General features: G+C 41.8%; 1 protein-coding gene across 1 annotated transcript in view; it reads left to right on the forward strand.

Moving 5' to 3' along the window:
* The first annotated feature begins 1,456 nt into the window (after positions 1-1,456).
* Positions 1,457-27,401, forward strand: part of ZNF318 (zinc finger protein 318) — a 67,259-nt gene continuing 41,314 nt past the window's right edge. Inside the window, exons 1-2 of the mRNA XM_053712770.1 lie at positions 1,457-1,972; positions 3,638-3,714. Of these exons, the coding sequence (XP_053568745.1) occupies positions 1,529-1,972; positions 3,638-3,714 (521 nt within the window). The 5' untranslated portion in view covers positions 1,457-1,528. The remainder of the gene's footprint in view (positions 1,973-3,637; positions 3,715-27,401) is intronic.

A 27,401-nucleotide genomic window follows, 5' to 3' on the forward strand; every position in this document is an offset into this window, starting at 1 on the left:
AAGATTGCATTAATAAGCTTAACAGGTTTGCCTACCTCTGTCCCAGCCATTAACAGTAGAATATTTGCCCGTGTTAAGATAATAGGCTTCTTACACATTAACTGACAACCAGTATTTAATCAGTCTCCAGAAGGTGACATGTCCACATGAAATGTGCCAAGAAGCATTAGGGTACGAACACTTCTTGCACGTCTGTGGGGAGTCCCATTTAACCTGCTGCTGTGGAGTGATACAAGACCCATGTACTGTTTTATAGTGTATCTTACGCAGCTAGCCAATAAGGTTGAGGCGTTTACATTTTAACGCTATAATGCAATAAGGCTTCTTTCATGAATTCCTGATGTCGCCCTCTCTCTCACTGCTCTAAGGCACAAGTTCTGCCACTGTCTACTAACAGTTGGGGCTATAGATCTGCACCCTTGTTTATACAGAGGGTGGCAGTGCAGAAATAGACTTGCAGAGAGGAACACGCTGTGTCCCACTCTGCGTCGGGTAGCAGTGGTGCCGATCGTTGGTGGTGTGAGAGGGTTAGGAGGGAGCAGGTGGGCGGCCCATCGCTGGAGACGGAGGGGCTGATACACGGCAGAAAGCAATAAATGCAGAGAGCGGAAATGAGGGGAATAGAGGGTAGAGGAAAAGATTAATGAGGAGGTGGGGTAAATGTGGGGGAGGGGGGCAGCTACACTACAGAAAATGTTTATTTTTTTTATATATTATTCAATAAAAAAGAAAAATAATAGAATACTGGGTACTGGCAGACAGCTGCCAGTACCTAAGATGGCGGAAACTAGTTAGAGGGGGAGGGTTAGAGAGCTTTTTGCGAGGGATCAGGGAAAGTAAGGGGGTTATCATACACCGCAGTAGCCGGTGAAGCCGCCCACCCTGAAATAAGTTTTTGTGTAAATGTGATAGCACCCTCTAGGTCACTGATTTTCAAACCTGTCCTCAGACCTCCCTAAGAGGCCATATTTTCAGAATATCTGATCTGTAGCACAGGTGGAACAATCAGATTACTAAATTGTTATTAACCTGCTCTCACCCAAGGTAATCCTGAAAATCTGACCCGTTGGGGAGGGGCGAGGAAAGGTTTGAAAACAATTGCTCTAAATGTGAATAAATGTGCAATCAGTTAATCTATTGATTCTATCTTATATTAATACACGTTATAGTTTAATCTGACCGAGCTACATATAATAATATTCTAATATGAATGGGACGTTTTCTTCGGTGATTTTTTATTACTTGGTTTTCCGTTATATCAAGATGGCTGCTCGATCGCCCGAGGCCAACATGGCGCCCCTGTCAGAGGTGACCGGGTGTACCAAGATGGCGGCGTGCAAGCTTACAGTAACTGGGTGTACCAAGATGGCGGCGCGCAGCGTACTGTACGTAGTAACTGGGTGCACCAAGATGGAGTCGTGTTTTGTAGTTTGACCAGATACAGTTGACGCGGTGCCGCGCATGCTCAGTACCGTAAGTTCGTGCACAGCAGTAGCTGAGAGCGGTGGTCGCGGGAGAAGCTCCAGCTATGTATCGTACACCGATGCGTCGCGATCCGTCTCCGGATCAGATAGTGGACACCCGTTACCAATCGCCGGACATCAGAGCGCACTCTACCAATCGCTGGTCTCGCTCTCCATCGAACCGTTCCTGTCAATCCCCCACACGGGGCCGCTCTCCCGTTACCCCCCGCCGTCGGTCCCCCTCTAGGGGCCGCTCCTCCCCCAGCCGCCGCCGGTCTGCTTCCCGAGGGCGCCGCCGCTCTCGATCCCGAGACCGCTCTAGTTCCAGAGACCGCTCTCCGAAGAAATCGCACCGCTCCAAATCCCGGCCCCGTCGCTCTCCCTCCCGCTCCCGTCGCTCCCGCTCTCGGCACCGCCGCTCTCCTACCAAATACTGGTCCCGCTCTCCGAGTGAAGACTCGCAGAAACGGCGATATGATACCCGATACGACAATCTCGACTCGGTCACGGTGAGTGAGGAAACGCGGGGGTGGGGCTGTCTCTCTCACCTCGTCACATGACAAGATATTTGCATAGTCGCGCCCACTTTGTTTTGTATACACCAGTAGCTTCCTGTTATGTGTTGGGGGAGCCAGGCCCCTGATCTGTGTGTGTGGGGGGGGTGTTAGCCAGGCCCCTGATCTGTGTGTGTGTGGGGGGGGTGTTAGCCAGGCCCCTGATCTGTGTGTGTGTGGGGGGGGTGTTAGCCAGGCCCCTGATCTGTGTGTGTGTGTGGGGGGGGGGGTGCTAGCCAGGCCCCTGATCTGTGTGTGTGTGGGGGGGGGGGGGTGTTAGCCAGGCCTCTGATCTGTGTAGTGGGGGGGGGGGTGTTAGCCAGGCCTCTGATCTGTGTAGTGGGGGGGGGGGTGTTAGCCAGGCCTCTGATCTGTGGGGGGGGGGGTTGTTAGCCAGGCCTCTGATCTGTGTAGTGGGGGGGGGGGTGTTAGCCAGGCCCCTGATCTGTGTAGTGGGGGGGGGGTGTTAGCCAGGCCTCTGATCTGTGTAGTGGGGGGGGGGTGTTAGCCAGGCCTCTGATCTGTGGGGGGGGGGGTTGTTAGCCAGGCCTCTGATCTGTGTAGTGGGGGGGGGGTGTTAGCCAGGCCCCTGATCTGTGTAGTGGGGGGGGGGTGTTAGCCAGGCCCCTGATCTGTGTAGTGGGGGGGGGGTGTTAGCCAGGCCCCTGATCTGTGTAGTGGGGGGGGGGGGTGTTAGCCAGGCCCCTGATCTGTGTAGTGGGGGGGGGGTGTTAGCCAGGCCCCTGATCTGTGTAGTGGGGGGGGGGGTGTTAGCCAGGCCCCTGATCTGTGTAGTGGGGGGGGGGGTGTTAGCCAGGCCCCTGATCTGTGTAGTGGTGGGGGGTGGGGGTTAGCCAGGCCCCTGATCTGTGTAGGGGGGGTTAGCCAGGCCCCTGATCTGTGTAGCCAGGCCCTTTCCCTGATCTGTGTAGTTGGGGGGTGTTAGCCAGGCCCTTTCCATGATCTGTGTAGTTGGGGGGGGGGGTGTTAGCCAGGCCCCTTCCCTGATCTGTGTAGTTGGGGGGTGTTAGCCAGAACCCTTCCATGATCTGTGTAGTTGGAGGGGGTGTTAGCCAGGCCCCTTCCCTGATCTGTGTAGGAGGGGGGGGGGGGGGGGTTGTTAGCCAGACAGACGCCTTCCCTGATCTGGCCCATTCCTTTATCTGTGATGCGGTGTGTGTGGGGGGGGTTAGCCTGGCCCCTCTCTTGATCAATGCCGTGTGAAGGATTAGCTTGGTCCCTCCCCTGATTTGTTGTGTTGGGGGGATAAGCCTGTCCCCTCTCCTGATGTGTGGGTAGGTTATTAAATTGCTCTGCGGTTATGGAGAACAGCCGCCCTGTATAATAATTAAGTACTGCAGTATACTTTTTGTAAGGAAGATCAGCCTAACCCTGTATGTTGCCTGGGCCTCATTACCTAGCAGTAGAGATGATTAGTTGTGTTGTTAAAGGATTATTTGGCTCTACCACTTATTTAAATGATTTTATGGTGCTGCTGTGCTCTCTGGCAGCCAAAGGGTTGTTTCACTACCTGCAGTATCTCTGCGCTGCTACATTTAGGGAGAATTGTAACCCAGTAAGTGTTGTGCTTTTTCTTACTGTATTTTTTTACCTTCTCAGCACCATTACTCTCCCAGCTTCCTCTCTGGCTCCGCTGACAACTCTGTGTTATCGCAGCAGAAAGAGCAGGCTGACCGGTAAGTGTTACAGTGCGCTGTGTGTAATGTCACCTGTAGCCTGTGGTCCGATGCTTTTGTGAGATGTTCTCAGGAGCAGTAATACACTACTGCGAGCTAGCTGCTGATTGGTGGTTTTACACGTGCCTCTTGTCATTGCCTCAGCACGTGCTCAGCTAGCTCACACTAGTGTATTACGCCTCTGGGGTTGACTTGTAACTGTCATTTTATTATTGCTCTGCCGTGTTTTTATCTCTTTAAATGCCAGCAATGATTTGATTATTACCAATATCCACAAATGAAAGTAATTGTTTTTCTAAACCATTCTATTCTATGCAAAAAATGAAATCTGTAACTAGTGCTCTTCCTTGTGTGTGGTCGGCCTTAAAGGGACACTGAACCCACATTTTTTTTTCGTGATTCAGATATAGCAGCAATTTTAAGCAACTTTCTAATTTACTGCAATTATCAATTTTTCTTCGTTCTCTTGCTATCTTTATTTGCATCTGTTATTTTTTTGAGTTCAGCATTTGTTTATTGGTCGGTTAAATCAATCCACCAATCAGCAAGAACAACCCAGGTTGTTCACCAAAGATGGGCCAGCATCTAAACTTACATTCTTGCTTTTCAAATAAAGATACCAAGAGAATGAATACAATTTGATAATAGGCGTAAATTAGAAAGTTGCTTAAAATTGCTGCTCTATCTGAATTTACAAAAGAAAACATTTGGGTTCAGTGTCCCTTTAAATGGTTCTTAATACAGGAAATGTGATTCTTTACTGCTTCTAATTTATCCAATGAGTACGCGGTACCATTTTTTTAACTAATTGGTTAAATACCTCGTTGGTACTAGCGCTAACATTGGGGGATACATAGATTTATTAAAGTGAGAATAAAAAAACCCTCACAAATGATATCACCATATTTCTGAAAGGTTATGCGCCAATAAAGTCGCAGCTTTGCATATGTGTGAACAAATCGTCTCATGACCATTCGCAAGTCTTAAATATATGCGAATAAGTTGTCTGGAATTGCCTAATTCTTCAATTAATCACTATTGGCATTTATAAATGCCAGTAAATATTCGCAGTTCTCATATATTTATGTAAAGTGGTGCATGCAATATTCACTGTTTTTAATCTCGCCAATTTGTCGTGAGAAATAAAGAGCGATATTGTTGTTTGTCTGAAGGGAAAAGGGAAATAGGTATTATGTCAGAGATTGCCCACAACAAGGCGCAGAACCTGAATAATTATAATAATAAAATAACAAAAAAGTTATACACAAATTTATAAAATAATTTCAGTGCAATTGAAATAAGTGTATAAAAAGAACGAACGGGCAACCTTCCTCAATAAGAGCCAAAGAAGGGGCAAAATAAAAATAACTAATAAGACATAATGTTCTTACAAATGGTCACTTGATTAAAACAATAAACCATTTACCGGTGTCTAAAGTAACATAGTAGATAAGGTTGAAAAAAGACTGAAGTCCATCGAGTTCAACCTATACAAATCTAAAATACTTACAAAAAGCTCCAGTTAAGCTTAAATAACCCCATTAAAATGTGACCCATTTAATACTAGCAATCATATCCATGAATTTTGTTTATATACAGAAATTTATCCAGACTATTTTTAAATGTATCTATGGTATTGGCATTCACTACCTCCTTTGGTAATGAGTTCCACAATTTTATTGCTCTTACAGTGAAAAAACGTTTCCATTGCAGGAGATTAAATCTCCTTTCCTCCAACCTTAAATTATGACCTCTTGTCAGAACCAATTTTCTTTGAATAAAAAGAGCTTCTGCCATCTCTGTATATGGGCCTTGAATATATTTATATAAAGTAATCATGTCACTTCTCAAGCGCCTTTTTTCTAAAGAGAACAGACCCAGTTTGGCTAGCCTCTCCTCATAGGTTAAATTCTCCAATCCCCTTATTAGCTTTGTGGCCCTTCTCTGAACTTTTTCTAGTTCTGCAATATCTTTTTTAGCAATCGGTCCCCAGAACTGCACTCCAAACTCAAGGTGAGGTCTTACCAGGGCTTTATATAATGACAGAATTATGCTTTCCTCCCTTGAATCAATGCCTCTTTTAATACATGCTAGTATCTTGTTAGCCTTTGAAGCCGCTGCCCTGCATTGTGCACTCATCTTTAGCTTGTTATCTATTACTACTCCCAAATCCCTTTCCTCCTGTGTTTGGCTAAGTCTTGTCCCATTTAAAAAATACATAGCCTGCTTATTTTTACTTCCAAAATGTAGAACCTTACATTTTTCCGTATTAAATCTCATTTTCCATTCACTTGCCCATAGTTCTAATTTTAGCAAATCCCTTTGCAAAGAGAGTTCATCCTGCTCTGACCTAATGACCTTACTTAACTTAGTATCATCTGCAAAAATAGAGATGTTGCTATTTAATCCTTGCTCCAAGTCATTTATAAAAATATTAAAAAGAACAGGGCCCAGTACTGATCCCTGGGGGACGCCACTGATTACCTTTGTCCAATCTGAGTATGATCCATTTACTACTACTCGTTGCTCCCTATGTTTTTTCCAGTTATTTATCCATGAGCTAACATTTTCAGCTATTCCCAGTCCCTTAATTTTGTGCATTAATCTCTCATGTGGCACTGTATCAAATGCCTTTGCAAAATCTAAGTATATCACATCAACTGATTCCCCTTTATCTATATTTTTACTCACTTCCTCATAGAATCTAATTAGATTAGTTTGACATGATCTATTTCTCCTAAAGCCATGCTGATTAGAACTCATAATCTTGTTTACACGAATATGCTCATCAATATAATCCTTTATAATCCCTTCAAATATCTTCCCCACTATTGATGTCAGACTAACTGGTCTATAGCTTCCTGGATCATCCCTGCTTCCCTTTTTGAAGAGTGGCACCACATCAGCTTTACGCCAATCCTTGGGTACCATGCCTGAGGATAATGAGTCTTGAAAAATTAAGAGTAAAGGTTTGTCTATAACAGTGCTAAGTTCACTTAACACCCTTGGGTGTATTCCATCTGGGCCTGGAGTTTTATTTACCTTAATATTTTTTAGTTTTTTCCTGATATCCTCTAAACAAAACCCAGTTAGTGGTATGGGCTGGCGTGTTCTATTCTGTTCCAAAGTATCATTCAATGGTTCCTCTCTTGTGTATACTGATGAAAAAAACTGGTTTAGTACCTCAGCCTTCTCCCTGTCATTATTTATCATGCTACCCTCCACACATTTTAATGTACCTATATTATCCTTCTTAGATTTTTTGCTATTTATGTACTTAAAGAACCTTTTAGGGTTAGACTTAGAATCCTTGGCAATTAATTTTTCATTTTCAATTTTGGCTAATTTGATTGCTTTTTTGCATGCTTTGTTACATTCCTTATAAATATTGTATGCTGAGTCTGTACTATTTTCTTTTAATAATTTAAATGCCCTACGTTTTTTCCTAATTTCTCTTAACACATTTTTATTTAGCCATAACGGCTTAGTTTTTTTATTTTTATTTTTATAACCATATGGTATGTATTGATATGTATATTTATTTAACAAATTTAAATATTATCCATTTATCCTCTGTATTTTTATTAGAAAATACATTGTCCCAATTTATATTATTTCATGATTTCCTTAAATCGTTGAATTTTGCTTTCTTAAAATTAAAACTCTTGGTTAAACCTTTAAGACACTGCTTATGAAAATAGATTTCAAATGTGACCATGTTATGATCACTGTTACCCAAATGTTCTTTAACTTCTATGTTTGATATTATATCTGTATTATTTGATAGAACTAAATCCAATATAGCTTTACTCCTAGTTGGCTCCTCTATTAATTGTGACAAGAAGTTATCCCTGAGAACATTTAAAAATCTATCCCCCTTAGCTGAATTACTAGTTTCATTGGCCCAGTTTATATCAGGGTAGTTAAAATCTCCCATAATTACAGCACTGTTATTAGCAGCCTTACCTATTTGGATAAGTAGTTGAGTTTCCTCCGGGTCACTAATGTTGGGAGGCTTGTAGCATGTTCCTAGTAATATTTTTTTAGGATTTTTCCCCACACTCTTTATTTCAACCCACAGGGTCTCTACATTGTCACTTGTATCATAAATATCTTCCCTTATTGTAGGTTTAAGGTCAGGTTTAATATACATGCAGATTCCTCCACCCCTTTTATTATTCCTGTCCCTCCTAAATAATGTATACCCCTCTAAGTTAACTGCCCAGTCATGTGAATCATCCCACCAAGTTTCAGTTATACTGATAACATCATAGTCCTCTTCTGCAACTAAGAGCGTCAGCTCCCCCATTTTACCTGTCATGCTTCTTGCATTTGTTGTCATACATTTAATTTTCATGTGCTTTCTGCTGCTACTTGGTGTGCTTTCCTCTATACTTTCTTATGTGACATTTCTTAAGTCATCCCTTCCTTGAGATATTAAGGGATTGTCATATTCACAGACTGATCTCTCTGTTCTATTTTGTTCAAATTGACCCTCCCCCCCTTTGCCTAGTTTAAAAGGTTCTCTAAACGTGCTACCATCCTTTTCCCCCAACACACCTGCACCCATGTCATTCAGGTGCAATCCATCCTTACTGTACAAATTGTACCCTAGTGAAAAATCAGCCCATTGTTCTAAAAAGTCAAACCCCTCATTTTTACACCATGTTTTTAGCCATGTTTTTAGCTAAAGTTAGAGACATGAAACGCACAATGTTTCTTTTATGATTCAGATGGAGAATACAAATTCTAAACAACTTTCTAATTTACTTCTATTATGTAATTTGCTTCATTCTCTTGGTATAATTTGTTGAAAAAGCAGCAATGCACTACTGGTTTCTAACTGAACACATGGGTGAGCCAAAGACAATCAGTATATATATGCAGCCACCAATCGGCAGCTAGAACCTAGGTTCTTTGCTGCTCCTGAGCTTGCCTAGATAAATCTTTCAGCAAAGGATAACAAGAGAAGGAAGCAAATTAAATAATAGAAGTAAATTGGTAAGTTTTTTAAAATTGTATTCTCTATCTAAATCATGAAAGAAAAAATTTAGGTTTCATGTCCCTTTAAGATTGATAAATAAAGTGAAAATGTATATTTGCGCAAGAAAATTAGAATCAGCCATTCGCTTGACATCGCCAAAAAAATTTGCCCCAAAAATGTCTCTAGAGTTTTGATAAATACTGGCAAACTTTTTGTCTTCACACATTGCAAACTATTGTGGAAATAATCGCGACTTTTTAGGTGCATTTTTTCGGGGCTTGATACATTTTGCCCATAGTACTCTTATTAGTAGAAATAGAGAAAGTGGATAGGGAACAAAAAATATCACTATATACCTCACAAAATAGTCCAATTACAATTGGGGCGATATAACCCCAACATTAAATCTTCAATAAAGTGTGTTGTGCTCTATGCCAAGTATAATATGAGAAATATAAAGGAGAGGAGCAGCGGCAGCTATAGAGCACTCAGCAGCAGGTCTATCACATTATAGAGGGAGGGGAAATCGCCTCTCGGGTTACATTTAATAATGTGCGCTATATATTCAATAAGACCAATTACAATATCACAAAGGTAATGAGTCCCAGCAGTCTGGAGAGTCAATGAGGACCAGTGAAATTCGCATATCAAATCTATTAAAGTGACCAAGTGCGACGCGGCTCTAATAGCCAGGGGACAAGCAACACCAAATATTAAACTGAAACTAGAGGAGAAATCTCACACAAAATAAGCTAGCTAAGGCGTATGCTTGTGAGAACCGGTATTATCAGGGTGGTCACGGCGGCTAAATAGTCAAATATCTCATGGTACCTAGAGGCTGAAGGGAATCCGGAAAGGATGCGCCTAAATTCTCCTCTAGTTTCAGTTTAATATTTGGTGTTGCTTGTCCCCTGGCTATTAGAGCCGCGTCGCACTTGGTTAATTTAAATAGATTTTATATGCTAATTTCACTGGTTCTCATCGACTCTCCAGGCTGCTGGGACTCATTACCCTTGTGGTATTTTAATCTGTCTTATTGCATATACACCGCACATTATTAAATGTAACCCGAGAGGCGATTTCCCCTCCCTTTATAATGTGATAGACCTGCTGCTGAGTGCTCTACAGGTGCCGCTGTTATATTTCTAGGCTTATTAGTATAGTTTTCAGGCTGTGGAGCTGGATATTATATGGCTGAACATGAGATTGGGTCTAAATACTACATGTAATGGGAATCACTACCTGATGCGCTTACCTGAATCATTGCATTAATCCGGTCTATTAATAGCAAATGAAGTGGCTGTAATACACACTAGGAGCAGACATGTTTTCACCCTTTTTTTAATTGTGTATTAGTAAAAGTTAAGTTTTAATTCTTAATTGGGTTGACCCCTTACTGCTCTAATCATGGTATTAAATACATTACCCCTATTATTGCCTTTAAGTGTGCCACAATAGTGCTGCTTTACATATATATCTCTGGCACTATTGGTACATTATTCACCTTAGGAAGGATTAGGGTGTATGGAACTTACCCTCATTTCTCTGGTTATTTGTACTGCACATCGGCTGATAGCGACTCTTACACAGGAACATATATTAAACACCTCCTCTTTCTGTGCAGAAGCTCACACTAGTCTGTAATTGGATGATGGCTGTCACATGATACAACCGATGGGCAAATGGGTATAAAAATGTGTTAGAACTCTACAGTATGTGTTATTGCATTGTCTTTATATTATGCACGTGTTAATTCTGCAATTCTATATTTAAAGGGACATTATACACTCATTTTTTCTTTACATAAATGTTTTGTAGATGATCTATTTATATTGCCCATAAAGTTGTTGTTGTTGTTTTTAAAAAAAAAAAAAATAAATGTATAGTTTTGCTTATTTTTAAATAACATTGCTCTGATTTTCAGACTCCTAACAAAGCCCCAAAGTTTTATGTGAATACCGACAGCTTCCTACTCCAGCTTGCTCCTGTTTGTGTAAAGGGTCTTTTCATATGCAAACGAAGGGGGTCTTATTTCCCACTTGCAGTGGGCTTCAACACAGCTAAACTGAGAGCTTCTAAGTCAGTTTTTATATCAGGATCTGTGCATCTTATTCTTTATAGTAGTGTCTATTACATGCAGTTATATAAAAATGAGTGTATACTGTCCCTTTAAAGGGACATAAAACAGGATGAGATCTGTGCATATCCTTAAAATGCTAATTAATTAAAATAATTTGCATAATAAATTGTTTAAAAATTGCTTGCAACTATTTTAAAGTAAATTAAAAAAATAAGCAAACTGAATTACATAGCTTAGCTGCCTGTAGCAGGCAACTCCACCCCCCTATCAGTGTTGAGACACAGGCATTGTATTTCAACTGAGTTCACAGCTTCTAGGCAGCTCCAGCAGATAATCCCTATGCAGTTCTGCATTTTACCGAAACAACAATAGATATAGAAACAGCCATAGAAGGAAATGTGTGGGTGAGTTAGAGCTTTACAATTCAGAAACTAAAAAGAAAGGGTTAATGGCGAGGCACTGCAGTATAAATTTTCAGGTAAAGTAATTTTAAAGTACATATTATTATTTTGTCTCTATCCCAACTTGTTTTATGTCCCTTTAAGGGTCCTTTAATATATTTGTGTATCTGGCTCTCACTCAATCATTGTGTAATTTTTAGTCGTCAGGTTTTTTGCAGCAAACCAGTTCAGAATTTGCCTTTCAGCCTCACTAGGGAGTATAGGACAGTAAATTCTGTTTATTGCAGTGGTTCCTGTTCCATTGTATCCACTCTCTGAATTTTCTCGCGCCTTCAGTGGTAATCGGCTGTTTTCTGTGTGTTAGCTGCAGCATACACTTCTTGGCTCGTTTAGCCAGTAACGCGCAGTTGGGTTTTGTTTTCCTTTGTAAGGCAAAAAAGGAGTCACATGAACACTGCCCTTGTGTAATGATACGGCTGCTGTAATGTTACTGTTAGGTTTTATTTCCCTTTGGAGGCGGGATCAGAGTCACATGAGCACAGCCCTTGTGAATAATGATACGGTAACTGTTGGGTTTTATTTCCCTTTGGAGGCGGGAACAGAGTCACATGAACACTGCCCTTGTGTAATGATACGGCTGCTGTAATGTTACTGTTAGGTTTTATTTCCCTTTGGAGGCGGGATCAGAGTCACATGAGCACAGCCCTTGTGAATAATGATACGGTAACTGTTGGGTTTTATTACCCTTTGGAGGCGGGAACAGAGTCACATGAGCACGGTCCTTGTGTAATGATACGGCTGCTGTAATGTTACTGTTTTATTTCCCTTTGTAGGCGGGAACAGTCACATGAGAACAGTCCTTGTGAATAATGATACGGTTGCTGTTGGGTTTTATTACCTTTGGAGGCGGGATCAGAGTCACATGAGCACGGCCCTTGTGAATAATGATACGGTTACTGTTGGGTTTTATTACCCTTTGGAGGCGGGAACAGAGTCACATGAGCACGGTCCTTGTGTAATGATACGGCTGCTGTAATGTTACTGTTAGGTTTTATTTCCCTTTTGGAGGCGGGAACAGAGTCACATGAGCATGGCCCTTGTAAATGATACGGTTACTGTTAGGTTTTATTTCCCTTTGGAGGCGGGAACAGAGTCACATGAGCATGGCCCTTGTAAATGATACGGTTACTGTTAGGTTTTATTTCCCTTTGGAGGCGGGAACAGAGTCACATGAGCATGGCCCTTGTGAATGATACGATTACTGTTAGGTTTTATTTCCCTTTGGAGGCTTTTTAACCAATAGGAAACAATTGAGTAAAGTAAATGGGCTGATTTCCGACACCGTCTTCCTCACTACGGTTGTCCCACAAGCCCAGAGGCAGAACTTTTTTTTTCACTTTCTACAATGAGATTTTTTTGGGTGAAATTTTTTTCTGCAGGTCATTCTGAAATGTAATACAGTTTAATAGGCCGTTACACTGAAGCACTAGCTCATTTAAAATGTGTTTATTTACTCCACAATGGCAACATTTCAGAATTCTGCATTTGCTTTCAATAGGTCAGGTTAGAAGATGGTATACATATATACACACACTATAACAACATACAGTGGATATAAAAGGTCTACACACCCCTGTTAAAATGACAGGTTTCTGTGATGTAAAAAAATTAGACAAAGATAAATCATTTCAGAACTTTTTCCACCTTTTAATGTGACCTATAAACTACACAACTCAATTGAAAAACAAACTGAAATCTTTAAGGTGGAGGGAAGTAAACAAAAAAACACGAAAATAATGTGGTTGCATAAGTATAACTGGGGATGTAGTTGTGTTCAGAATTAAGCAATCACATTCAAAACCATGTTAAATAAGAGTCATCACACACCTGCCATCATTTAAAGTGCCTCTGATTAACCCCGAATAAAGTTCAGCTGTTCTAGTTGGTCTTTCCTGACATTTTCTTAGTCGTGTCTTACACAAAAGCCATGGTTCGCAGAGAGCTTCTAAAGCATCAGAGGAATCTCATTGTTAAAAGGTATCGGTCAGGAGAAGGGTACAAAAGAATTTCCAAGGCATTAGATATATCATGGAACACAGTGAAGACAGTCATCATCAAGTGAAGAAAATATGGTGCAACAGTGACATTACCAAGAACTGGATGTCCCTCCAAAACTGATGAAAAGACGAGAAGAAAACTGGTCTGGGAGGCTACCAAGAGGCCTACAGCAACATTAAAGGAGCTGCAGGAATATCTGGCATGTACTGGCTGTGTGGTACATGTGACAACAATCTCCCGTATTCTTCATATGTTTGGGCTTTGGGGTAGATGGCAAGACAGAAGCCTTTTCTAACGAAGAAAAACATCCAAGCTCAGCTAAATTTAGCAAAAACACATCTGAAGTCTCCCAAAATCATGTGAGAAAAGGTGTTATGGTCTGATGAAACCAAGGTTAAACTTTTTGGCAATAATTCTAAAAGATATGTTTGGCACAAAAATAACACTGCATATCACCAAAAGAACACGATACCCACAGTGAAGCATGGTGGTGTCAGCATCATGCTTTGGGGCTGTTTTTCTTCAGCTGGAACTGGGACCGTATTCAAGGTAGAGGGAATTATGAACAGTTCCAAATACCAGACAATATTGGCACAAAACCTTCAGGCTTCTACTAGAAAGCTGAACATGAAGAGGAACTTCATCTTTCAGCATGACAACGCCCCAAAGCATACATCCAAATCAACAAAGGAATGGCTTCACCAGAAGAAGATTAAAGTTTTGGGATGACCCAGCCAGAGCCCAGACCTGAATCCAATCGAAAATCTGTGGGGTGATCTGAAGAGGGCTGTGCACAGGAGATGCACTCACAATCTGACAGATTTTTTTTTTTTTTTTTTTTTTTTTTTTTTTTTTTATATTCAAATTTTTATTATTTTTCAAATGAAAAAAAGAAAAGTCACAACAATGAAAGAACATGACAAGTTACAAACTGCAAAAAGGCCTGCTGTCTAAATACTGTCACTTTATATTTGTCTCAGAACCTCTGGTATACATTTCTTTTCCATATAAGCTGAGTCCTTGGGGTATCCCGTGAGTAGTGAAACATTTAAAAGGTTTTGCAAGAAGAATCCCCAGTCTTATTCTGGAGGGGATCTGAGAGGTAGTCTCTTATTAAATGTTGACAACCGATTGGTTTATAATATTGCTGGTTCTTAATGCTTGCAACTGTAGCAATTATAAGGTTCTTTATAAAAACTAAAACAATCAAAGAATAGGAAGAAAGATAGAGAAAGAAGAGGAAGAAAGAAGAAAGTTTTCCATGTTCTTGTACTCTATTTGTCGCAGCCTTCTGTCCGTTATGAAAATTATAGTGTATGCGTTGTTCTACCAAAGTAGAGAGTTCTTGTAGTTGTAGGTATTTTAGGTGTTAGGTGTATGTTAGGTATTATAAGTGTAGGTGTAGGTTTCCCACAGAAACTGCATATCATGATATGAAGATATCTGTCCCTGCTTAAGGTAATGGAGTCTTTCCATCATCAAGTTCTTGTTCACTAAAGCTCTCCAGTCCAATAAGGTTGGAGTTTGAGTGGATTTCCACCATCTCGGAATGAGCTGGTTGGCCGCATTAAGCATGATTCGAAAGAGCTGCCTTCTAATCTTACATGTAATGTTTGGTGTGTGATTGAGTAGTGCTATTTCTAGATTAGGTGTCATGTCTGTTCCTAATATTATGTTAACACTCCTGAAGAATTCAGACCAAAAGGGTTGAATGAGTTCGCAATCCCACCAAATATGTGAAATGTTGCCTTCCCGGGCACAGCCTCTCCAGCATAGACCAGAGGTTTTCTTAAATATATACCTTATCCTAGTAGGTGTTAGATACCACCTCATCATAATCTTGATATTTGTTTCTTTGGACTGTGCAGAGTGAGCTGAGTGTAAAAGATTTTCAAACCTGCGCTTCCAGGTTTGCGGTGTGGTTGTTGCTTTAAGTTCCCTATCCCATTGTTTTGTGTATGAGGGGAGAAGAGGAAAGGTGCTGGATAAGGTGAGTTTGTAGAGTTTGGAGACTACTCCTTTTGTTGAGCTGTTAGGTAGGCAGATATGTTCAAACATCGTTAGAGGGCGTATCAGATCTTTCTTGAATTTATGTAATAGTATATAGTGTCGTATTTGGTGGATTCTCATCCAAGAGGAAAGAAACGGGTGTTGTAAAGTGTCGAGTGTGCTTTTATCCCTGATATTCCCGTTTTCTGTCAATGAGTAAACAGGGAGGAGGTGTAATGGGTCCAGGGAAGGGGGGAAAATTTGGTGCCTCCCCGGGGGAAATTCCGGGTTGTTTATGAGGGTGGTGAGTGGGGAGTATTTGGATGAAAGTGTGTTCGGTTGTCTGTTTAGAAATTTCCAGTCTGACCAAGTCTCATTGGTGATAGAGGATGTGGAAATAGACTGTTTATTAAAGAAAGCAGGGTTCCAGCAGACAGTGCTGAGGTTGTGGGATTCTGTCAACGCGTTTTCTACTTGAATCCATCTCTTAACATCAGGTTCTCGAGATCTACACCAGTCAGAGATTCTCTGTAGTGACACAGCTAATTTATAAGAGTGTAAGTGAGGAACCCCCATACCTCCCTCCGTGGGGTGCTTGAAAAGTGTGGTTTTGTTAATACGCGGAGGTCTGCGCCGCCAGATGTAGTCATTAATAATTTTTTGTAAAACGGTCAAATCTTTCTGAGTGCCTGGGATCGGGACAGTCTGGAGGATGTATAGGGCTTTTGGTATAACATCATCTTTACTGCGTTTATTCTCCCCAGCCAAGAGATATTTTTGGGAAGCCAGGTCGACGCAAGGGCTTGGAACTCTGATATTAAGTTACCATAATTAAGTTTGCGTAAGTCTGTGTGATTTTGGGTAATCTGGATGCCCAGGTATTTTAAGTATTTTGTTTGCTGTTTGAGGGGGCAGGTCTTTTTTAAGGTCTCTAGGTCACTTGGGGGTAAATTAATGGGTAGGTATTCCGATTTTGTCATATTTACTAAAAAGTTTGACACTGTTCCAAAGTGAGTCAGTTCAGAAATGGTTAAGTCCAAAGAGGTTAGTGGGTCGGTCAACGTCAGGAGTATGTCATCTGCAAATATGGCCAATTTATGAGATTGATTGTCTATGTCTACTCCTTGGATGTGGGAATTGTTTCTTATCTTGATAGCTAGCGGTTCTAGGGATAGGATAAATAGAAGCGGGGACAAAGGGCAGCCCTGTCTTGATCCGTTCCGGATTTCAAAAGATTCCGAGAGGTAACCATTGATTTTAATTTGTGCTGATGGGGTAGTGTATAGGGCCAGTATTTTTTGAATGAAGGGTTCTGGGAGGTCGAAGCGTCGTAAGGTCTCGTGCAGGTAGGTCCAGTCTAGTCTGTCAAATGCCTTTTCGGCGTCAGTGGATAAAAAAATAGTTGGGATCTTGTGTTGGGTGACATGTTCTAGTAGATTGAGGACTTTGACCGTGTTGTCTTTTGCCTCTCTATTAGGCACAAAGCCGACCTGGTCTTGGTGTACTATTGTTGGTAAGATCTTATTAAGACGCATGGCCAAAATTTTAGCGTATATTTTAAGATCTACATTTAATAATGAGATTGGTCTAAAATTAGCAGGGGACGTTGGGGGTTTACCAGGTTTTGCTATGACTGCAATGTTAGCTTGTAACATGTTTTCTGGAAATGAAAGAGATTCTGGGATAGAGTTGAATAGGGTAGTGAGATGTGGCGCTAGATATTTGGAAAATGTTTTGTAATAGAGACCAGAAAAACCGTCCGGGCCTGGGGCTTTATTTTGTTTAAGGGATTTTATCGCATCTCGGACTTCAGAAAGTTGGATGGGGTTGTTTAAGTATTCACTTTGTTCCTGGGAGATATGTGGGAAGGGAATGTTTTCTAAATAGCTATTACAAATCTGGGTATGTGTTTGGATATTTCTATTAGGGAATAGGTTGTATAGTTTGTGATAGAAGGCTTTGAACTCTTTTGCTATTGCACTGGTATCTTCTAGATGAGACCCCTGTGATGTTTTGATAGAGTGTACGTAAGTTCGCTGCTGTTGTTTCTTAAGTGTTTTGGCTAATAACTTCCCTGGTTTATTCCCCTCCCTGTAGAAGTTTTGTTGTAAAAAAAGTAATTTTTTTTGTGTAGCAATTTGTAAAGCTGTGTTCATTTGCTCCCTTTTTGTGGAAAGATGTTTTAAAATAGTGTTGTCAGATGGGTTGATCTTGTGTGCGAGGTCAAGCTCAGCTAAATCCCTAGCTAATAGTTCTATCTCTTTCCTATTTTTCTTGTTGATCTGCGCCTTAGCTTTAATAAATTCCCCTCTAAGGGTGCACTTGTGCGCTTCCCATAGAGCAATGGAGTCTACCTCTGGAGTGTTGTTTAAGGAAAAGTAGGTTTTTATATGTTTTGAGAATTTCTTTATTTGTGTTGGATCTAAGAGTATTGTTTCGTCTAGCCTCCATTGATAAGTTCGGAAGGGGGCCGAGGGCCATCTTACAGTATACGTTACTAGGGAGTGATCTGACCATGACGTATGGATTATTTGCGAGTGTTTAGAATGGGATAGTATCATATGATCCACAAGGATATAGTCTAGTCTGGAATAATTTCTATTTGGGTGTGAGAAAAAAGTGAAATCTATTTTTTGGGGGTTAAAATATCTCCAAGTATCATGTAGGCCTAGAAGTTTGAAATTCTGCCATATGTTAGTTAGGTTAGTAGTTTTTGCTCTAGTGTCCGGATTCGAACAATCTACTGTGGGATTCAAGGGGGTGTTAAGATCGCCTGCGACTATCAGGGAACCTTTGACTTCTCTAATGATGAGATCTGTTAGGGAAGATATAAATTTATCCTGATGCGAGTTAGGTGCATATACGTTTACCAGTGTTACGGGTTTGCCATACAAAAGACCTTTCAGGCATAAGTATCTGCCTTCTTTATCTTGACAGATTTGCGTCTTAACAAAGGGGATGGATTTGTGGATTAAGATGCTAACTCCATTGATTTTTTTGTTTTGATTGGTACTGTGGAAGTGTTGAGGATAATGTGGGGAGAAATACTTGGGGATGTGTTTGGATTTAAAGTGAGTCTCTTGAAGCATCAAGATATGACCTCCTTTCTTGTGTAAGTCAGAGATGGCTATCCTTCTTTTGTTGGGACAGTTTAGGCCCTTTGTGTTCTGTGTAAAGATAACTAAATTCTGTAATGCTGGTCTAGACATAATGGTGTGTATGAACTATATAGATATGAACTTCTTCTGGTAGAATGCTTACATTTACATTATAGAGAGAGTACATTCAATAACAGTTGCAATTTGAGAGAAAGAAGTGAGAAGGTAGAAGAAAAAGAAATACAAGAAAATATACATCCTGTAACAGACTGTTAACAAACAGTATTCTATACTATAGGAGAAACTCTCCCAGCTGAATGAGAGCAATAAAATAAGATAACTGCAGGAAAATAACTTATGATTATTAGCATTCTATAGATAACAGGTAATAAACAACATCTTATATTTAGTAACTGTAATAGTTCACACATTAGGGTGTCTCAGAGGTTCTGAGAAGATTATACGAACCCATCATGTGGCAGGTAGGTAGTTGTGCAAGAGTCTTAACAGACTCATACGTCTGTATCAGGCAACGAAGGTCCATTCTTGATTTGGAGATAATAAGTATTTCAAAGTGCTTCTAAAAGAGGGCTGTGTCAGCCTTTGTCTGCTGATGATAGAAGGGTTGTAGTATTCTGTTTTTGGGTTTTCCTCTGACGTACCAGATTCCATTCTTTTCTCTGTGGTAGTGGCGCGGGTTCACCTTCTTTGAATGAAGTAGCTTGGGATGATGTTGGGCTCTCAGTTGGGGGATGTGGAATGTCTAGCTCTCTGCACACCGACGGAATGTCAGCGGTGGAGGAACATGTAATGCGTCTGCCCTTCCAGGGTATGATCAGATGGAAGGGGAAGCCCCATCTATATGGCACATTCATTTTCCTCAGGTGTGATGTTAGGGGCCTGAGATCTCTGCGTTGTGTGAGTGTTCTTTGAGACAGATCTGCGTATACCTGTATTTCAGCGTTGTCGAATCTTATGGGTTGTTGCTCTCTTGTTAGCTTCATTATTTCTTCTTTCACTTGGTAATTAGTGATTCGAACGATGACGTCTCGTGGTGGTTGTTCAGGGAGTGGTTTGGGGCGCAGAGCTCTGTGGGCTCTGTCAATGTCAATTTTTGATGGTGTTTCCTCCCTTTTCAGGGTGCTAAAGAAATGTTGTAGGTACTGATTCAGCTCTGCAGGCAGAATAGTCTCAGGCACTCCCCGTAATCTAATGTTATGCCGCCTGCTTCGATTTTCAGCGTCATCCAATTTGTTTTCAAGCTCGGAGATGTTGATCCCCTGTTGCTGGATGGTATTGTGGAGAGTTGTGATAGCTTCTGCATGTGTATCTTGGGTGTTCTCTAAGGACTCTACCCGATTTCCCATCTCAGATATGTCCTTTTTGAGATCGGAGATCTCCTCCTTTATACATTGTTTGACCTGAGCTATCAATGTGGAGAAGTCTTTTTTTGAAGGGATGTTGTTGAATAAAGCTGTGGGGATAGTGATGCTTTCAGATTGATGATCACTCTCTAAGTCAGATGAGCTGTGGTCAGATAGTTGTTCTATGGGGTCTGTTCTTGCAGGGCTGGTGGCCTTTGTGTCTAGGGCTCTGAAAAAACTGTTAACTGTGTGAGAGGTGGCTTTTAGCTGTTTAGAGCCTTTGTTAGGTTTATTCCCTTTTTTTTGGTGACATTTTTAGGGTTTCAATGAGAAAGTTCAGTGATCTAATTTGTGCACTTGTCTCTTGTGCCGTAGATTCCAATAGCTGTGTGTGGAGTGACCTTTCCCTGCTGCGTGGGTAAACTCTCTCCTTAGTAGTAGTTAGTAAAAGGCTTTTATTATTCTTATGCTTTCCCAACAAGATGTGTAGGTTTAAAGAGTGTTAGAATGCTGTGAGCGAAAGGCTGATATAATGCAAAGTGAGATCAGTTAGGCATAGTCTGCTTTAGTGACTTCATTATTCTTGCAATTGTCTGGGACCTTAACTCATATGCCCTTAATATGCCTGCAGTTTGCTGGTTTTATTTTTATTTTTTTCTTTAAAATAACACAAGTGATTCAGTGTGTGAGGTTTAATATGGCATAGCCTCTTACCCTCCTGCTTTAATCTCTTGCTACCAAGGATCCTTTGTGTATAGTGCGCAATTAACTCAAGCGCAGGCTGCGGCCCTCCCCGGCACCATTCATCTCCTCCGTGAGATCCGACACAGCTCTCTGTCAAATCTCCCCCTAGGCACTGCGGTAACGCTTCCCGCGATGCGGGCTGTCAGATCTCCGCTGGGTGAGTAACTGCTTGGTGAGTGTGGGATCAGGGTCCCGGTCGGCATTAAGTGGGTACAGGCGCAGGTCCAGGCCGCAATCCTTAGCTCTAGCACAGGTCTTGTATGAAGCAGAGCTTAGGATGATGTGAGACTTGCCAAACTTGACCGGAGAGTTAGTCTTCTCATCCCGGTTTGCTGTGGGCTAATTAGAGGCAGTGGCGAGTTGCAAATTACGCTCTCATTCAGACAGGGCACGGGAGCTCAATTAGAAGTCAGCCATCTCCTTCGGCTGGCAAGCTCCGCCCCCCACAATCTGACAGATTTAGTTTGTTTTTGCAAAAAAGAGTGGGCAAATCTTGCCAAGTCAAAATGTGCCATGCTGAAAAACTTATACCCAAAAAGACTGAGTGCTGTAATAAAATCAAAAGTTGCTTCAACAAAGTATCAGTTTGTTTTACAATTGAGTTGTACAGTTTATAGGTCACATTAAAGGTGGAAAAAGTTCTGAAATGATTTTTATATATATATATATATATATATATATATATATATCTATCACACCAAAATATTTGGCTGAAAATGGGCCTATCCCATTTCGTCCGAAAGAGGGGCAAACCGGTCGAAAATTGCATGCTCTATGTGAAATTAAATTAACCCCTAGACACCAAGAAATCAACCCCTGGCAGCCAGATTTTGATCCCCCAAAGTGTCCTCCCGCGTGCGTCACTGACCGCTATATGCAGTTACAAGCCGCACCTAAATTTAGCCCTGTGTGGCTGAGTTATTTCCAGGCCATAATTAAGTAAACTACATGCCCCAGAATGCCTCACGGGTAGAGGGGGTGTGGCACTGTGGGCTTTTCACTAACTTGAAGCAGAGTGAGAGGGAACTTGCCGTGTCAGGTGAATTTTATGACACCTGTAGCGCCATATAGTTACTTGTAACGGTACCTCCTGTCAGTGAGTGTGTGAGGCTCATACGTATATTTACCCTTATCCGCCTCCCTGTCTAACCGTGACTTTATTAGAAAATATACGTATGAGCCTCACACACTCACTGACAGGAGGATCTGTTGCAAGTAACTATATGGCGCTATGCCTCCCTGTCTAACCGTGACAATATACGTATGAGCCTCACACACTCACTGACAGGAGGATCTGTTGCAAGTAACTATATGGCGCTATGCCTCCCTGTCTAAGCGTGACAATATACGTATGAGCCTCACACACTCACTGACAGGAGGATCTGTTGCAAGTAACTATATGGCGCTATGCCTCCCTGTCTAACCGTGACAATATATGTATGAGCCTCACACACTCACTGACAGGAGGATCTGTTACAAGTAACTATGTGGCGCTATGCCTCCCTGTCTAAGCGTGACAATATACGTATGAGCCTCACACACTCGCTGACAGGAGGATCTGTTACAAGTAACTATATGGCGCTATGCCTCCCTGTCTAAGCGTGACAATATACGTATGAGCCTTTCACACACTCACTGACAGGAGGATCTGTTACAAGTAACTATATGGCGCTATGCCTCCCTGTCTAAGCGTGACAATATACGTATGAGCCTCACACACTCGCTGACAGGAGGATCTGTTGCAAGTAACTATATGGCGCTATGCCTCCCTGTCTAAGCGTGACAATATACGTATGAGCCTCACACACTCACTGACAGGAGGATCTGTTGCAAGTAACTATATGGCGCTATGCCTCCCTGTCTAAGCGTGACAATATACGTATGAGCCTCACACACACTCACTGACAGGAGGATCTGTTGCAAGTAACTATATGGCGCTATGCCTCCCTGTCTAACCGTGACAATATACGTATGAGCCTCACACACTCACTGACAGGAGGATCTGTTGCAAGTAACTATATGGCGCTATGCCTCCCTGTCTAAGCGTGACAATATACGTATGAGCCTCACACACTCACTGACAGGAGGATCTGTTGCAAGTAACTATATGGCGCTATGCCTCCCTGTCTAAGCGTGACAATATACGTATGAGCCTCACACACTCACTGACAGGAGGATCTGTTACAAGTAACTATATGGCGCTATGCCTCCCTGTCTAAGCGTGACAATATACGTATGAGCCTCTCACACACTCACTGACAGGAGGATCTGTTACAAGTAACTATATGGTGCTATGCCTTCCTTTCTAAGCGTGACAATATACGTATGAGCCTCACACACTCACTGACAGGAGGATCTGTTACAAGTAACTATATGGCGCTATGCCTCCCTGTCTAAGCGTGACAATATACGTATGAGCCTCACACACTCACTGACAGGAGGATCTGTTACAAGTAACTATATGGCGCTATGCCTCCCTGTCTAACCGTGACAATATACGTATGAGCCTCACACACACTCACTGACAGGAGGATCTTATGCAAGTAACTATATGGCGCTATGCCTCCCTGTCTAACCGTGACAATATATGTATGAGCCTCACACACGCACTGACAGGAGGATCTGTTACAAGTAACTATACGGCGCTATGCCTCCCTTTCTAACCGTGACAATATACGTATGAGCCTCACACACTCACTGACAGGAGGATCTGTTACAAGTAACTATATGGCGCTATGCCTCCCTGTCTAAGCGTGACAATATACGTATGAGCCTCACACACTCACTGACAGGAGGATCTGTTACAAGTAACTATATGGCGCTATGCCTCCCTGTCTAACCGTGACAATATACGTATGAGCCTCACACACACTCACTGACAGGAGGATCTTATGCAAGTAACTATATGGCGCTATGCCTCCCTGTCTAACCGTGACAATATACGTATGAGCCTCACACACACTGACAGGAGGATCTGTTACAAGTAACTATATGGCGCTACAGGTGTCAAGTCACCTGACATGACAAGAATACCGACTAATGTGTAAGCAAACTGAGCGGGCTGCAGCTGATGTCCTCCTCCTGAGTACTGCACAACAAGCTGCCAGACAAGGCCCCAGATAAGAGTAAATATATGCAACATGTACAAGCCCTTTGCACACTGACAGGAGAACTGTAATTGTTTGGGCTACAATCCACAAGCAGTGCACTGGTAATACGATCTCCTGCATTCCTCTGTGTGCCTTAATGCTTAACCCCATGCTGCCTGCTGTGTGTACCTCAGTGCAGATTAGTAATAATTTAGGGTTGTGTCAAATTTTTAAAAGTGTGTATGTAGCCCTCCGTTTAATATATATGTGTGTGTGTGTGTGTGTAGCCCTCGGTTTACACCGGGGTTAGGTTCCAGAAGGAATGGTTGTAAATCGAAACCGTTGTAAATTTAAACCCAGTTTATAATGTAAGTCATTGGGAAGTGAGGGGTTAGGTTCCAGGCCCCTCTCAAAATTGTCATTTTAGATACACACACACACACACATACACATATATATGGGGGGGGGGGAAGAAAAAAGGTCTGCAGCTGTTTGCTTGACCAGTGGAGCATCGACCCTCTGAAGTGTTGTATATCTTTTTGTTAGATCTCTCAGTAGTCTCCTTGATAGGAACTTTTATAATACAGCTGAGAACTGTGTGGGAGTTGAGTCCCTGTGTGTCCGGATGAGTGCGTAGGGTAGCTTTTTTTTCTACCGGCTTCTGTTCCACTTCAGGAGTGCACTTAAGCAAAAAGGGACCAATTCACTGCGGCACACCTGACGATCTTATACGGCACACTAGTTGAAAATTGCTGAACTAGACCATTGTTAATTAAAATGAAAAATATATATTTTTGTATTAAAATGCAATATTGTGTACGTGAATGATACAAGATTAGTTTTAAAGAGCAGATCATTTTAATAAGGAATACAACAAATACCAGACTCAGTGATTTACAGGAAAACACAGAGCTACAGCCCCTCCCACATAACCTACTGCCCTCATAGCTAACATTATGACAACTTAACCCCTGGCAGCCAGATTCTGATCCCCCAAAGTGTCCTCCCCATGCTATATGCAGTCACAAGCTGCACCTATAAAGGGTTCTGCTATTGCAGCTTTCTCTGTGGTACCTCCATTGGACTGAGCTTGCCGAGCTGCAGATAAGCAGCAGACAGAAGAGGGGGAGCAATGGTCCTGAGATTCTGCCATGCTCACTTCCTACGATCTCCATGTGCTCTGACAGGCAGACACCGGCAATTAAACAAAATACAGAGCAGAGGTGCACATCCAGGTCTGCAGGCAGACTAAATCTTACAGACCACATGGATTCTAGGTGAAAAGCTATCTTTATTTGAAAAGCAGGATTGTAAAATTAAGAAACCTACCCATTTTTGGTTCAGAAACTGGGCAGCGCTTGCTGATTGGTGGCTAAATGTAGCCACGAGTAAGCAAGCGCTATCCTGTGTTCTGACCCAAAAATGGGCATGCTCTTAAGATTTAAATGCCTGCTTTTTAAAATAAAGCTAGCAAGAGACCAAAGACAAATTGCTAATAGAAGTACATTAGAAATTTGTTTAAAATTACTGCTCTATCTGATTCATGGAAGAAAAGTTTTAGTGTCCCTTTAAAGGAGAAACTACACCCAGTTGTGAGATCTGGAAAAAATCATTGGGTATTAACAACATTTCTCTTATCATCATTCAGTTACAGCATAGTTTTCCCAATTTATTTCCATGATCAAATTGTGTCTTTTTATATTCAGGGCCAGCCCTTGCCATTGCGGGGCCCAAGGCAGGATGACAAAATGGGGCCCCCTTTCTCCCTGCCTCCAACCCCGCCCCCACAGTTTTTTAAATGGGGGGGGGGGGAAATAGGAGCAAAATAATTTAAGGTAATGCACAACATTTTATAAAAAAAAACAAAAACATATAAATCCACTAATGTGGAGCACTATAACATTGTATATATTGCAATATACAATTTGTACTATTGGAACAACTGTTTATGTATAGAATGAAGAATTATGCTGACAATTAGGGACAGTTGAGTTGAACTGGGCCTTATTTCTTTTACAAGATACGATGAGTCCACAGATTTCATCCTTACTTGTGGGATATCGCCTCCTGTTAACAGGAAGTGGCAAAGAGCACCACAGCAGAGCTGTATATATAGCTCCTCCCTTCCCTCCACCTCCAGTCATTCGACCGAAGTTAGGAAGAGAAAGGAAAAGCCCAAGGTGCAGAGGTGACTGAAGTTTATAAAAAATATAATATAATTTAAATCTGTCTTAAAAATGACAGGGAGGGCCGTGGACTCGTCATATCGTAAAAGAAATTAATTTATCAGATAAACATAAATTTACTTTCCTCCTTCAAGATATGACGAGTCCACGGATTTCATCCTTACTTGTGGGATACAATACCAAAGCTACAGGACACGGATGAAAGGGAGGGACAAGACAGGGACCTAAACGGAAGGCACCACTGCTTGAAGAACCTTTCTTCCAAAACCAGCCTCAGAAGAAGCAAAAGTATCAAATTTGGAAAAAGTGTGAAGAGACGACCAAGTTGCAGCCTTGCAAATCAGTTCAACCGAAGCATGGTTTTTAAATGCCCATGAGGAAGCCACAGCCTTAGAAGAATGAGCCGTAATTCTTTCAGGAGGCTGCTGTCCAGCAGTCTGATATGTCAGACGGATGATACTCTTCAGCCAAAAAGAATGGGAGGTAGCCGTAGCTTTCTGACCCCTACGCTTTCCAGAAAAAATAATGAAGATGATTGACGAAAATCCTTAGTCACCTGCAAGTAAAACTTCTGATCATGGACCATGTCCAGGTTATGCCACATACACTCCTTCTTAGAAGAAGGGTTAGGACATAATGAAGGAACAACGATTTCCTGATTAATATTCTTATTAGAAACAACCTTAGGAAGGAAACAAGGTTTGGTACGTAAAACCACCTTATCAGAATGGAAGATAAGATAAGGCGAATCACATTGTAATGCTGAAAGCTCAGAAACTCTACGAGCAGAAGAAATGGCAACCAAAACAAAACTTTCCAAGATAACAACTTAATATCTATGGAATGCATGGGTTCAAACGGAACCTCTTGAAGAACATTAAGAACTAAATTCAAACTCCAGGTTGGAGCAATTGATCTAAATACAGGCTTAATTCTGGTTAGAGTCTGACAAAAAGACTGAACGTCTGGAACATCTGACAAACGTTTGTGTAGCAAAATTAACAAAGCAGAAATGTGTCCCTTTAAGGAACTCTCTGATAAACCTTTCTCCAATCCTTCTTGGAGAAAAGACAGAATCCTGGGAATCCTAACTTTACTCCATGAGTAGCCCTTGGATTCACACCAAAAAAGATATTTACGCCATATCTTATGATAGATCTTTCTGGTGACAGGCTTACGTGCCTGAATCAAAGTATCGATGACCGAATCAGAGAAACCCCGCTTAGATAAAATCAAGCGTTCAATCTCCAAGCAGTCGGCTGCAGAGAAACTAGCTTTGGATGTTGGAAAGGACCTTGAATGAGAAGGTCCTGTCTCACTGGAAGTTTCCACGGAGGCAGAGAGGACATGTTCACTAGATCTGCATACCAAGTCCTGCGTGGCCACTCAGGCGCGATTAGAATTACTGAAGCTTTCTCCTATTTGATCCGAGCAATCACCCGGGGAAGGAGAGCAAACGGTGGAAACACATAAGCTAGGTTGAACTACCAAGGCACTGCCAAGGCATCCATCAGTTCGGCCTAAGGATCCCTCGACCTGGATCCGTATCTTGGCATTCTGACGAGACACCATCAGATCCAATTCCGGTCTGCGCCATCGGAGAATCAGTGAGGCAAATACCTCCGGATGGAGTCCACTCCTGGGATGTAGATTGCTGACAGATAACAAGAGTGGGCCTCCGCCCATCGAATTAT

Source organism: Bombina bombina, chromosome 4 (assembly GCF_027579735.1).
Source record: "Bombina bombina isolate aBomBom1 chromosome 4, aBomBom1.pri, whole genome shotgun sequence".
NCBI classification, from domain to species: Eukaryota; Metazoa; Chordata; class Amphibia; order Anura; family Bombinatoridae; genus Bombina; species Bombina bombina.